We start from the raw sequence: 12,818 nt of genomic DNA, 5'->3' as shown, positions 1-12,818 counted from the left end.
TCAAAATGGTAACCAGACTAGAATTACCATGATTATGATGCCCACAAGTTTTTTTTTTTTAATGGAGGTACTGGGGATTGAACCCAGGACCTAGTGCATGCTAAGCACGTGTCCTACCACTGAGCTATTTCTTCCCCCCTTACCATGATTCTGACAGTAATTAGGATGATGGAAGAGCACCCACGGCCCTGCTTTCTGCTGTCTACAGTGTCTAGCACCATGACGGGCACAAAATGAATGCTGAATACACAGATGGATGGATGGACAGATGGATGGCTGGCTGGATAAACAGGATGCATGGGTAAATGGATGGATGCATGGATGGAGGATTTTGTAGTAAATCCTTGAGCTGAGGACTACATCTAAAGCATCTCAGTACTTAACATGCTGCCTTGCAAAGCTTGCTGCCGACAGAAGTTTAATGAACAAACATTTCCTAATCTAATCTGAAAAGGTTTCCAGGAAGAAACAGGCTTCCAAAGGAGCCAGGGAGCTGGGGGTGGTAAGAGTCACTCACTCACCTGGGGACAGCCCACTGTAGGAAACTCCGGAGACACGGAGGAGCAGGTTCCCCTCCGGGTCCTTGCCCTTCACCTTGAGGTAGAAGCGCTCCTTGGGGGTGTGGAAGGACGGCCCGCCCCACAGCTGATGGGTAGATCCGTTGGAGAGGGGCCGCGTGGGCAAAGTCAGGAGGGACCGCCCTGAGCTGTGTGAGAGCTCCACTGAGTCCAGGCGGCCGGGCGCCTGCAGGCCCGTGGAGTTGATCACCAGGGAGATGGGCACCCCTGCAGAAGGAAGGACGAGGAAAGAGGTGCTGGCATCTGTGCTGGGCTCCACGATCCTCCCAAGCAGGGGCCCCAGGACCACAGTCAGTCTGCTTGGCCCGCCTTCCCTGCTCCCTCACCTTCTCTTCCCTGTGCCAACGAATGCTAGGGTGAGGATAGAGGTGTGGGAGGGGCTTGCTACTGTCCGTGGTCCTGAAACACCACTGTCCCTCCAACCCATGGCTTCCTGTGGCTGCATCACCTCTCCTCCGCAGGCTGGGGCTCTCACTGGGCGGAACGGGGGAGGGGCATCCCCCCACCATTAACTCTGGTGTTGACCGTGGTCAGACAGGCCCTGGGACCAGCCTTGGTGAGATATACGCCCTAGTTTGGGAATGCTGACTCCTGCCCACCCTTTCCCCAAGTTTAGCTTTCTTTTGGTTTCCATTTCTATCTTGATGAAAATGTACTTTCCACACTATCACAGGAAAGACAAAACTAGACTTGGCTTTCATAATTTCCTTAGTTGATTTGGGAACAGTAGTTATTCGTTCTTCTCCTCTCATGGATCATAAACCAGGGACCAGAGGATGTGAAATCTGTAGTCCATGAAATACCTTAAAAAAATTTTTTAAATACCAAACAATCTAGAAAGGGCATTTGTGAATCAGGAGGCCCAGATTCCTTTGAACAATCAAGTGTGTCGGTTCTGGGCTCCATTCCTACGTGGCAACCATCAGCCGATGGCATGTAGCAGCTGCTCCCATGACCTGGGCCCCCACTGTCCACTTAGCCGCAGCCTCCCCCACTCGCCGGTGCCCCTGGCACTGAGGCCAAGTGCCAATTGCTATATATCGTTCGCAATTGCCCTGCTGTTTCTCACTCTTTTATTAAGGTCTTTGGACCCTCATTTTTATTGAAAGCAGAAAACAAAGAAGGTCCCATCTGGCCCCCTTCACCCTCTTCCACTGGGGACTGTTCGGTTTTCAATCGCCACTGTAGAACTCCGTTTAGGATTTCTTTTCTCTCTTGGCTTTAGAATAGGAACTAAGTTTCTCTGCCTCTCCCCCTTCCTGCTATTGGCAAAAACAGACACAAAATGAGCAAGCATCCCTCTTTTCATTCTGAAGATGTTACTGCTGGTCCCGATGGGGAAACCAGCCAGGGCTGACAAGAATGACAAACATTAGAGGAGACACAGACTTGAAGAAAAGCCCTAACAGTCCAGCACACACCCTTGGTGCAGAGTTAGTGGGACCTGATCTAGGTCCCTCCCCATCCTTCTGCTCAGCTGGTCCCAGCAAAATCCTCTGAATGGCCGGCTCCATGGCAAGGGACCATATTTTTCAAAACTGTAAATTGGGACCCCTCCTCTGACTACCAGATGGCATTTTCTAGCATGGAGCTCTGGCAGCCTGGGCCAGAAGCCCCTGCCTGCTCTGGGGCCCAGCCTTCCCCAGATGGAACCACAATGGGGGCATAGAGGCGACCTTGGACCCCAGTGGGCGGCTTCTAATCAGAAAACTGATCCTTTGCCTCCAACCCCAACATCCCCCCAGGCTACCCACCCCCTCTTCAGCCTTCAGGATCTCTAAACAACCATCGGACACTCACTTCCTTGGAGTAAGACACTGTTCCCCTTTTCAGGTAAGCTATCAGCTCAAGCACCTGTGAATGCATTAGACTAGCCAGATGTTCACAGGAAAACTGAAGAAGTGGGGCTCTAGACAGATAAGTCTTGACAAAGACAAAGGGAAAGGTGTGAATTCAGTAGTAGAGGGGACAGCATGAGGTCCTGGAGGCACTGGGTGGCAGGGAAGACGTTCTAAAGGTAAATGATCCCAGGGGCACCTGGGCTGGAGCCGACAGAGAGGGCGCTGGCCCTGGGCGCGGTTCACAGTGATGTGAGAGGCTGGACCTCGCCTATGCAGGGCCCACTCCATGGTCACAGGCTCATGGATGGCCCCCCCAAAGCTGCCTGCACTTCCCGAAGGCGGCCCTGCATCGCCCAAGGGCCAGGAGCACGGTACCTTGCAGGGGCCACTCGATGGTGTGGTTGAGGTCCAGGGAGGGCTGAGTGGAGAATCCAGCTCGGAAGTCGATGCTGCTGATGCCCGTGATCCTCACCGAATGGCGGCCGCTGCTGTAGACCTAGCACAGGCCCCGGCCCACGTCACCCGGGCGTCTGACCCCAGCAGCCCAGCTCCAGGCAGGAGGTGCCGAGCTGACCTGGCCTGGAGTCAGTAGCTGGAATTCTTCCGCCTTTGCAGATACGTGAGCAACTTACCTGCACCCTGGTGGCGCAGCACGATGCTCCCCAAACGAAGTGAAAGAAACCCAGCTCCCGCACTGTCCTGAACAGACTCTTGAAGCTGCCCTGCCTTTCCCACGCCCCTCAACAACAGCCACAGGCCCGGGCCGTCTCCCTGCACGTCTAACCCCTGCCTTCCCTTCCTCAAGAGAGACCTTGGCTCAAAGATGCTCAGAGTTTGAAGGATAGGGGTCGATGCCGCTGCTTCGCCTGTAGCACTGAGCAGTGCGCCTGGTGCCCAGGACGGGCTCCATAAATGTTTGCCTGAGCAGCAAGAGCTGTGTCCTTCTGAGGCAGCAGCCTGCCCCATCCCAGGAAACTCTGTCGGGAGCCCAGCCTGCCCCCAGGCCCAGGCCCCCAGCACCTTGCAGATTAGAGCAGACCCTGCTCCCCCTGCCAGTCCCGTCCCTCTGAGCCCAAGGTCACCCTTGCTTCTTTTGTGTATTCTTCACAGGACAAAGTTATGAACCACAGACCAGCTCGGTCCCCACCTCTGGACACTCAGGTGGCTTCTCCAAATCCTTAGATGTTCTCTAACTAACCCCAAATCACTCTACTTCCTGTCACTGGTGCAAAGCAGAATACTCCTCCTCTGTCCTTGGCCCTTCTACTGATATGCCCATATCACTGCCCATGCGCCAGCCCTCAGCTTCCCAGGGCCCAGGCTCCCCAGGACCCAAACAGGAGGAAGGTGGTGTCTCAGCTCAGTGATGCTGGTCTCCCCAACCCTGGGAACCCAAGGCCCCCTACCTTGATGGACCACAGCCCCGGATGCTCAGGCTTAAAGGCCACGACCTTGGCCGAGTCAGGGATGTTGAGGAGCACGTTGAGGCCCTCGTCCCTCTGCAGGATCCTCCCTGTGGAAGCCCCAAGGACTGCTTAGTCCCTGACCCTCTCCTGGGTGCAACAGAGGCCCTGCCCTGTCCCCAGCAACCCACAGCCCTCCAAACACCAGTCTCCGGCTTCCCAGAGGAATTGACGCGAGGCCTTTGGCAGTACTTGGGCCCCCATCTCATTCTGCTCTCCAACCTCATTCCTCCCCAGGTGCAGGCTGTACACGTGGCCTCTAGACCTGAGCACTCAGGACATCCTGGAAGCACCATGGGGCCAAGTGGCCAGGTCTAAATCACACTGACCCTGGGGGCCCCTGACAAGTCACTCCACCTCCGATGGAGAGTCGCAGCTCCCCATCTCCCCAGTATGCCACTAATTCTTGCCCCAACCAACTCTCTAGGCCACTGTAGGATTCCACTGAGAGATTGTGGGGAAGACACCATGTGAACCTTGCAGCCCAGGGACTGTCGATATTTGAATTCCCCTTGCTTGGCTGCTAATGGCCTCCCTGCTTCCTCACCCAGCAGGGGCGCCCTCTCTGCCCTCCACTCAGCATCCTCCCTGCCCTCCTCGCTCCCGGATCCTTGGATCCAAACCCTCCTCCACCTGGAGCCTCTCTCTTTGTCCCATCCTGGACTCCCAGCTCGGTCTTATGGCCAAAGAGGAGGTGAGCCTGGGGCGCACGTACCCAGTGGGTCTCGGACTTCGATCTCAGGCCCCGGGCCGCTCAGGGAGATAGTGACCTCCTTCAGGCTGGGGTCAAAGGGGATCCTCCAGGTGTGCTCGCCACCATCCTCATGGTCCGTGGACAGCAGGTGCACCTTGGAGGCCTGGACTGCTGACTCCACCCACTTCAGCACCTGGGAGACAGGTGTGAGAAGCTGATGCCAGGAAGTGCCCGTGACATCTTCCTTGTGTCCGGCCCAAAGGAGGCGGGTCCCTAACAGGCTTCCAACTATGAGCAGAATCCAGTCCCCCAGTGGGTTTTAGGCAGCAAACAGTCTTTCCAGGTCACCTGAGACCACCTCAGTCCCCACTGCCCTATATTAGACCTGATTCACAAGTGGGCTGGGAGCTGTGACACCTGAATGGAGGTATCCAGAAGCCCCAGCTTGGAGGGAACGAGGACAGGGTGCCCCTCCACTGTGAAGACTCTTCCCTCCTCCTTCACATGGCCAACTTCTATGACACCCATCACTTCCTCCAGGAAGCCCCCCTGATGCTTCTTACACTTTGATGAACACTGGAGATCTGGAATCTCCCCCAGACCAATGTGGTTCACCATCCCTCGCCCAAGGAGCCTCAGACCTCATCCCTACCCAGGCCCCATGCTCTCTAAGCAGGACTGAGAGGATCTGCTGCAAAGACAGTCTCCACCTGACCCTTCCACAACAGAGAAATCTAACATCCTTTGTTTCTGCAATTGCTCATTCACTCTAAAATCTTACTGTTTTAGAGAGGTCCCACTGAAAACCAGGCAACAGGTAATCTCTCCAGAATACCACACCAATCAGGTACACATTTAGAATATGATTTTAGGGGGTTCTCAAACTCCCTCAAGACCACCCCCCTGAGTGCATGGACCCCATGTGCACAGCCCTGGATCCAGTCTAAGACGGCACACATTGAGCACGAAATAAATTATTTAGTTTCTCCAAGCCTTACCATGGTCTTCAAGACTCCATGTTCTGTGGTTCACCTGCCCAACCTGACCCAAGGTCACTGTGCCCCTGACTCTTCCCATGTTCACTGGGCTGGACCCCCCATGTCACCCTAGGCAGCCCCCACCACACATGCTGTTCTTTTTGTAGAGACGCCCTGGGGTGGGGAGGGTATAGCTCAGTGGTAGAGTGCACGCCAAGCCCGCATTAGGTCCTGGGTTCAATCCCCAGGACCTTCATTAAGAAAAATAAATCAATAAACATAATCACCACCACCACCACCACCCCCAAAAAAGGGGAAAAAAAGAGATGCCCTGCATCCTCTTTATCAACCAACTCTGGTTAGATTCATGCCCATCTCTCCTGTTGGCCTGGGAGCCTCGTGAGAGCAGAGACCCTCTGCTGTGTCCCAAGTTCAGGGGCTGCAGAGTGGGTGTTCAGGATGTATGGTCACTGTGTGTGACACGGCAGAGCACACGCCTCCTGAACATGGTCCCAGGCTTGCCTGACAGATGCAGAGGTCTCACTCAATCCCACCGTCCCCTACCCAAGTTTATACCTCCTCTTTTGTGAAAGTGGAGCCCCCCAGGTTCCAGTAAGAAAACCAGGAAACAGGGCGTGGGGACGGGGGCTCCGGTCTGAGCCATCTCTTTCCAGGCTAAGTTACTTCAAGAAGCAACCTGTGCAAACCCTAAAACTGAACCAAAATGAAACAAGAACTGATTTACGACAAATTGGTATCATAAGCACCAACTGGAGGGAAAAGAATGCCTCCAAGTGAATCTGGAACCAAGGGGGTCAACGGAAATCTCTCAGCGGGAGGACAAAACAAGTGCAAAGAAATCTTTATTTAGTAGCTGTAAGTTGGCAGAATTATCCGTATTGTGATTGTGAAACTGTTTCGTGTCCCTGGTAGGATGAAGCAAGGAAACAAGTATGTTCATGTGTTCTCAACCAAGGTTTTCTCTTACAGCCAAGTGTATTTTAGCTCCAAGTATTTTATTTATATATGAATTCACTCTGCGTGAATTTAGAAGCCAGTGGTTTCTAAGTACCATCTCCCAGTAGGGTTCCTTGGAGAAGTGGCTGATTCCAGGTCTCGGGCAGACAATTTATAAGGTAAGTCTGGAACGACTGGTAAATTTATAAAGCAAGGAGGTTCTCAAAGACTAATGGGAACACATCAAAAGGACACAGGAACCAGTTTCAAGGAGCTCCCACTGGCTAAATTTCGGACAAAGTGAGCCCCCAAAAGAATAATGACTGTAATCAATCAAAACACATTGACTTACGTAATCTATGTTCCCATAATACTATGCAAAAAAGAAAGCAAAATTCAAAGAATAAAACTTCATTTGCCACCAACGAAGGCAACTTATTAACGAAAGAGAAAGAATGAAGTGCGGTCCTCACTTTTTCAATAGGAATTGTGCTTCAGAGAAACCAAATCATCGCTTTTGATGAGCAAAAGCTCTTCACAAAAGAAGGCCCATCAGTAAATGTGGAAGGAATGATGCAACCCCTTAAAAAATCATTGTTTCAGGCAAGCATCTTCAGTAGATGCTAAAACCGTGAGATGAAAGGTTGCCTGGGAACTGGAGGTCCACAGGGAGCCCACTGTTACCTCACAGATCACTTGAGTCAGAAGGGGAAACCCTAATGGCTTACAATGCAGAGAGCTGGCTGTCACCACCTTAACCCAGTGATCAAACTTGGGACATGGTACAATCAACGACTCTCCAACAAGTTAGTGGCATGAAAAAAGGGTAGACTACTCCAGGTTTAAAGAGATCTAACGTACATAACAACGAAGCGAAATGCACAGCCGTTGACTACATCTTGATTTGCTGTTCTGAGGACAAATAGGGAAATTTGGCATCAGACGACACTAACAAAGTACTATTAATTTTATTAGGTGATATTGTGGGTCATGTTGGAGAATACCTTTTTTTTAATCCATGCTGAATTATTTACAGATAAGGTGTCATGATTCAACAAAAAGTACAGAAAGAGAGAGATGAAGCAAGCAGAGCAAAAATGTTCATTGCTGAATCTAGTTGGTACTTTTTTTTTTCACTTTTCTATATCTTTGACACTCTTCATAGTACTTTTTAAAAGTGAAAATCATTTAAAAAGAATGCCATGACTTTAATGCATATCTGAGCAACACAGGGGTATCCTGTTGCTTGCCAACTCTAATCAGTTGGAAGTGGCTTCCTGGAATCCTGTTTGGAGAAATGCAAAGCCACATTTAGCCTCAATTAGAAATAGTTCTGTGATTGATTAGCAATGTCTGCCATGAATGTGGAATTAGAAAGTGGTGTCTGGCATGCTACGTATTGGTCATCCTTGCTTTAAATCACAGTCCTCCAGCTCTGCCTACCATGTGATCCTCCACAGAAGGGAAAGGGAACAGAAGGGAATCAGAAGAATCGCCCGAGATTTGGAAAATAAATACATTTTGATCAGACAGAGCTGCAACAACTGTGCTTAGATTTTACAGCGAAATTTCAGTTATCACAGGATAAGAGTTCTGTGTTCTGAAAATGCAACTGTTTTTATACTTGGAGCTACTTCATGCTTCTGCTTTGCCTAACTTCCTAACTAATGTTTCTCTTGAAAAGATCCCACCTGTCTTTGTCCAGAAATGAGGAGAAGGCTCTTAGTCTGTGCGGGGGTGGACTGGAAGTGAGAAGCAGCCAAGGCTCCCAGCTGGAGTGGCCGACAGAAGCTGGCGAAATAAGCGAGGCAATCCTCCTGACACGAGCAACAGCTCTGTGACCACTGTCCTCTTCCCCCGGGGCCAGGCCTTGTCAGGAGTCAGCAGCAGAGCTGCCAGGAGGTGGTGGCAGCACTGGCTGACAATTAACCCAGACAAGACACAGCCGCCACTGTGTTGCAACTCTCATTACAAGCTCCTTCTAGGATGTTTTGAGGGAGAGAAGATGCCCAGGAGTTCAGGCTACTGGAGAGGGCTGAGATGGCACAGAAGGCCAGTGACCCCGGCGGGAGTCGGCCTGCCTGTGGGGCCTGTCCTACAAGCACATCATCACCCGCTCGGGAGCTAGAGGTGCTGACCCTCTTGCCCCCAGCAAGGCCAGACCCCCGCAGACCCAGGCCTGGGGCCAAAGTTTTCTGGACCCGGCAATGGCCCCAGGGCTTGGAGAAGAAGGAGACTTCTGAGCAGAGAGCCTTCATCAAGCAAGCTTAATGTTTATTTGGTGAAGGTAATGGCTTCCAGATGTTAGCAGGACCCGGGGGCCTGGGAGTCAGCAATGCACTGGGGCTCAACTCTCTGCCGCTGATGGGAAGGAATGAGAGAATCTGGAACTGCTACCCTGGCCAGATGGTTGCTGTTCAGCCATTCGAGGCAGATAAATCATCCCCTGAGGCTCCGCCCAGGACATCTGACAGCCAGGATGGTTGAGGAAGCGGAGAAGGGAAGTGGGGCAGTGGCGGTGGGGGGGGGGGACGGGGAATGACTGGGTCTCAAGAACCACAGATCAGAAGACTGAGGGCTGGATTCCTCTGCCAGGAAGCTCAGCGGGCAGTGATGGAGAAAGAGCACCGCCTCTGCCACCTGGGCACCACTGGGCCCTGGTCCCTGGGCCTACCTTCCAGCGAGAGCTCTCACTCTGCAGGGGGCTTCGCTGGAGCTGGGGAGCTGTGTGTTCTGCGCTCCACACCGAAGCACAGGGACTGGGGGTACAGCCACCCCTAACCCCGACCCAGGGCTTTCTGGTGCCCGGCCTCGTCCAGAGGTCTTCCTTCCACCCTTGCCACCATCTCTTTACGCAGGGGTCTTCATTACCCAACTGCACACACGAGGAAATGGAGGCCCAGAGAGGTTAAGTGCTGTGCTAAAGGTCACAGAGCAGGCTGGTGGCGGAGCTGGTGTCCGAAGCCAGCATGTGACCTTAACCCCCCACCACACCGCCTCCTCTGGGAAGGGTCCAGGATGAGGTCATCTCCAGGGCCGGTGCCTCTTGATCTGTTAATCGGAACCACCTGGTCAGATCTCCCCTCCCTGCCCCCCACTGTCTCAGAAAGTGTTCACCTTTTCCCCGGGTCATGCCCAGATTCTGGGCAACTTGTCGTATTTGTACCTGCTGGTGCTGGACTGAGAAAGGGTCTGAACCCCCAGAATGGGACTTCCTAGGACCCGAGAAGGCTGCAGGGCCATGGGTTTTCCTGGCAATTCTGACCCATCCTGCTGGAGCTGGTGACAGGACGCTGAGCTGCATCTGAGCTGGAGGAAGATGTGCTGGGGCCAGGAGCTTCTCGGACCTAGCTAAGTCTTAACTGAAAATGCGCATCTCTAGGGCGGGCCCAAGCCCACCTCCCTGTCTGTGGAAGGATGGTGAAATCCCCAAATTCCGCCTGCTGGGGGAGAGGATCTCCATCTTCCTCTAGTTACCTCAGAATTTCAAAGGTGAAAAAGCGAGATGCCCAGAAGCACTGGGACCCAAGCTTGACAGGTTATCTCTCTGCATCCAGCACCTAGACCTGCACCGCACGCAGCAGGTGCTCAGTAAGCCAAGGGAAGCGAGGTCGCAGAACGTGTCGCTCCTGCCACACTGGACGCACTTTGAAAGGCTAAAAGGACCAACTGCGCATGCACGGTGTGGGGACTTGTGCAACCTCTGAGGAGCCCTCCCAGCTGGAGCCCCCCGGCTTGGGCAAAGGCATCGCTCCCTCTCCTGATCTGGAAGGCGCCAGGTACGAGGCATGAAGCTAATGAATGACAGAGCTCTGCCCACGGAGAAGAGGGACTCCGGCCTCTACCCAGGGGCAGCCAGTCCTGGCCATCAGAGGTCCCACCGCATCAGATGTGTGCTGCCCAGCCAGGCTCCGATGGCAGAAGGCTGGCACCATGGCCAGGAGCCAGGGGTTCTCCCCAGGTTCCAAGCCTTGAGGGAGAGGCTGAGGGAACCCAGCCCCACATCTGCGCAAGCCATCCTCCGACCCCCTCGCCCAGCTGCCTGATGTCTGATTTCCCCCCAGCAGGAACCCAGTTTCCGAGCAATTACCCAGACAGGACACCCCTAAGACAAGGATCAAGCCATCACCCCACTCAAATGCCTCCCTTCCCGGCTTGGGCAGCTCGGTGCCAGAGCAGGCTGACATGCCAAAAAAATAAATCCCACTGTGTCTCAAAGAACCATAAACGCCTTCTGTCAACAGAGAGGAAGGCGCTAACCTAAACATGGCCCTGGAGACCGTAAATACACAAAGCACGAAACTCTCTCCCGGAGGCGGCAGCAGGGCTGGTGGCCACGGTGGCCTCAGAGATGCGGCTCCTCTCGCCTTCCTCTTCCTCAGGCACAAGGGACCCCATGTCTATCCTCCAGCTACTTACCAAGCACCTGCTACATGCTGGTGGGGAAACGGCAGCAAAGAGGACCTTAAAGGTCCTGCTCTCAGGGAGCTCACAGCCTGGCGGCATTAAATAATCGCACGGTTGTAAAATGACAATGATATAAAGCAGCACGGGGAGCTGGGAGAGTGTAATGAAAGGAAGCTTAATCTTGACAGGAAATTGAGGAAGGTCTCCTTGACGAGGTGCATTTCAGCTAAGACTGGGAAGATGAGAAGGAGCCGGCAGGGAGGAGCTGGAAAAACAAGCCGCATGAGCAAAGGCCCTGGGGTAGGAAAGGCACACGGCACTGAAGAAAGAGCAGAGACAGCAATATAGGGCAAAAGGAGGATACAGGTGATGTGCTCAGAGAGGGGGAACTCAGATAAGGATCTAGACCTTCTCTGGGGGACAACGGGGAGGGACCTGTTGGTCAGATTTGTTTTAGAGGATCTGGGGGGTGCAGGAGCCAGCTCATACAGGCTCAAGAAAGCTAACTGTGAGCGTCACCTCCCAACTCTGCCCTGTGACTTCATGATGGGAGCTTGAAACTAGCCAGAGTAGGAGTATTTACACCATGGAAATGGGCATTCTTGTTCTTTCCTGAGAGACTGAAAGGGTCTCTGAAAGGGTCCCTCTGGCTCCTGAGAAGGAACGGACGTGTGGGGCAGAGGGGAAGCAGGGAGACACCTGAGCAGTTGCTGGAGCCTGGAGGGGAGGAAGGGCAGGCACTCGGTCAAAGACCGAGATGAGGATGCAGACTCCTGGTCAGTGCCGGGCCATTGGCAGCCCTGCATGCCAGGGCCGAGCAAGCCCCTCCCTGCCACGTCCCCAAGCAGGACTATCTCTCCCAGCAACACAGTCTGAATCTGACAGACCCCCTACATGCTCCTCCACCAACCCTGGGTTCCCCGACTCTGGGGAGAAGCACCCCCCAAACACACACACATATCCATTTCTGCCAAGCTTTGCTAGATCCGTCCTGCCAGCTTGGACCTGCTGGGAGACACACGCTAAAACCCAGGCTACTCCTTCAAGTCCCAGTTGCTTTACTTGCAAAACTGAGAAACCTACAGCACCTGCCTTTGGGGTGGGTGAGAGGGCTCAACAAGATGCTATCACAAAGCCTTGAGCGTGGACCAGGCTTCCCGCGCCTGCCGGGCGCCGAGCGCTCAGCGCTGCCCATCTGTGATGGCAGTCAGCCACCGGGCAAAGCCGCCCAGAGACGCGGGGTGTTAGCGCAGGCTCACCTCGGTCACCTGCTGCTTGTCTAAGTGGAACACCTGCCCAGAGCTGGCAGCTGCGATCTCCTCGTAGGCCAGGTAGCCAGGATGCGTGCGGTCGCCGCAGTCCCCTGTCAGCACGAAGACCACCTAGGAGACAGACAGGCAGCCTGACTCACGGCTTCCCCGCCGTCTTCTTCAGGCATGAGCGGTAGGGCTGGGACCAGGGAGGAATGACTTGGAGAAAGCCCCTTTCTCTCTCTGGGCTCAGGCGATGCGTCTGTTAAATGAGAATGACAAGTATCCACCCCGTGGGGGTCAGGACCGATGCAGGTCAGGTGTTCATCACAGGGCCAGGAATACAGTAGGTGTTCAATAAATGGGAGCTGTATTAAATCTATAAGGAGGGGAATGGAAATCACCTCCGCTCCAAGTGGCCCCAGAGCTAGAAGAACCGTGGAGAAGCCAAGTCTGTTCCAGACGGGAGAACAGAGGGGTCTCCCAGCCCTCGAGGTCTTCCCCCAGGATGTCCATGGGATCGGCCCTCACCCTGCCCTGCACATGTCCCCTCCCCCGCACATGTCCCCTCCCCCAGCCCTCACTGTGAAAGCATGGGACAAAACCCCAGCATCTTGTCTTCCAGACCCTCAGGCGACAGGAGACGGGCGA

The 12,818-nt window shown here is 53.8% G+C and overlaps 1 protein-coding gene across 8 annotated transcripts in view; it reads right to left on the bottom strand.

Moving 5' to 3' along the window:
* Positions 1 to 12,818, bottom strand: part of HMCN2 (hemicentin 2) — a 150,360-nt gene that overhangs the window by 119,772 nt on the left and 17,770 nt on the right. For all 8 annotated transcript variants that reach the window (XM_032478661.1, XM_032478662.1, XM_032478659.1 and 5 more), the window contains exons 4-8: positions 12,177 to 12,299; positions 4,598 to 4,769; positions 3,826 to 3,932; positions 2,795 to 2,915; positions 522 to 785 (exon numbers count right to left, since the gene is read on the bottom strand). In XM_032478661.1, coding sequence (XP_032334552.1) covers positions 522 to 785; positions 2,795 to 2,915; positions 3,826 to 3,932; positions 4,598 to 4,769; positions 12,177 to 12,299 — 787 coding nt within the window. The remainder of the gene's footprint in view (positions 1 to 521; positions 786 to 2,794; positions 2,916 to 3,825; positions 3,933 to 4,597; positions 4,770 to 12,176; positions 12,300 to 12,818) is intronic.

The sequence above is a fragment of the Camelus ferus genome, chromosome 4, assembly GCF_009834535.1.
Source record: "Camelus ferus isolate YT-003-E chromosome 4, BCGSAC_Cfer_1.0, whole genome shotgun sequence".
NCBI lineage: Eukaryota > Metazoa > Chordata > Mammalia > Artiodactyla > Camelidae > Camelus > Camelus ferus.
The sequence above is the reverse complement of the archived record's forward strand: the minus strand, read 5'-3'. Positions and strand labels throughout refer to the sequence as shown.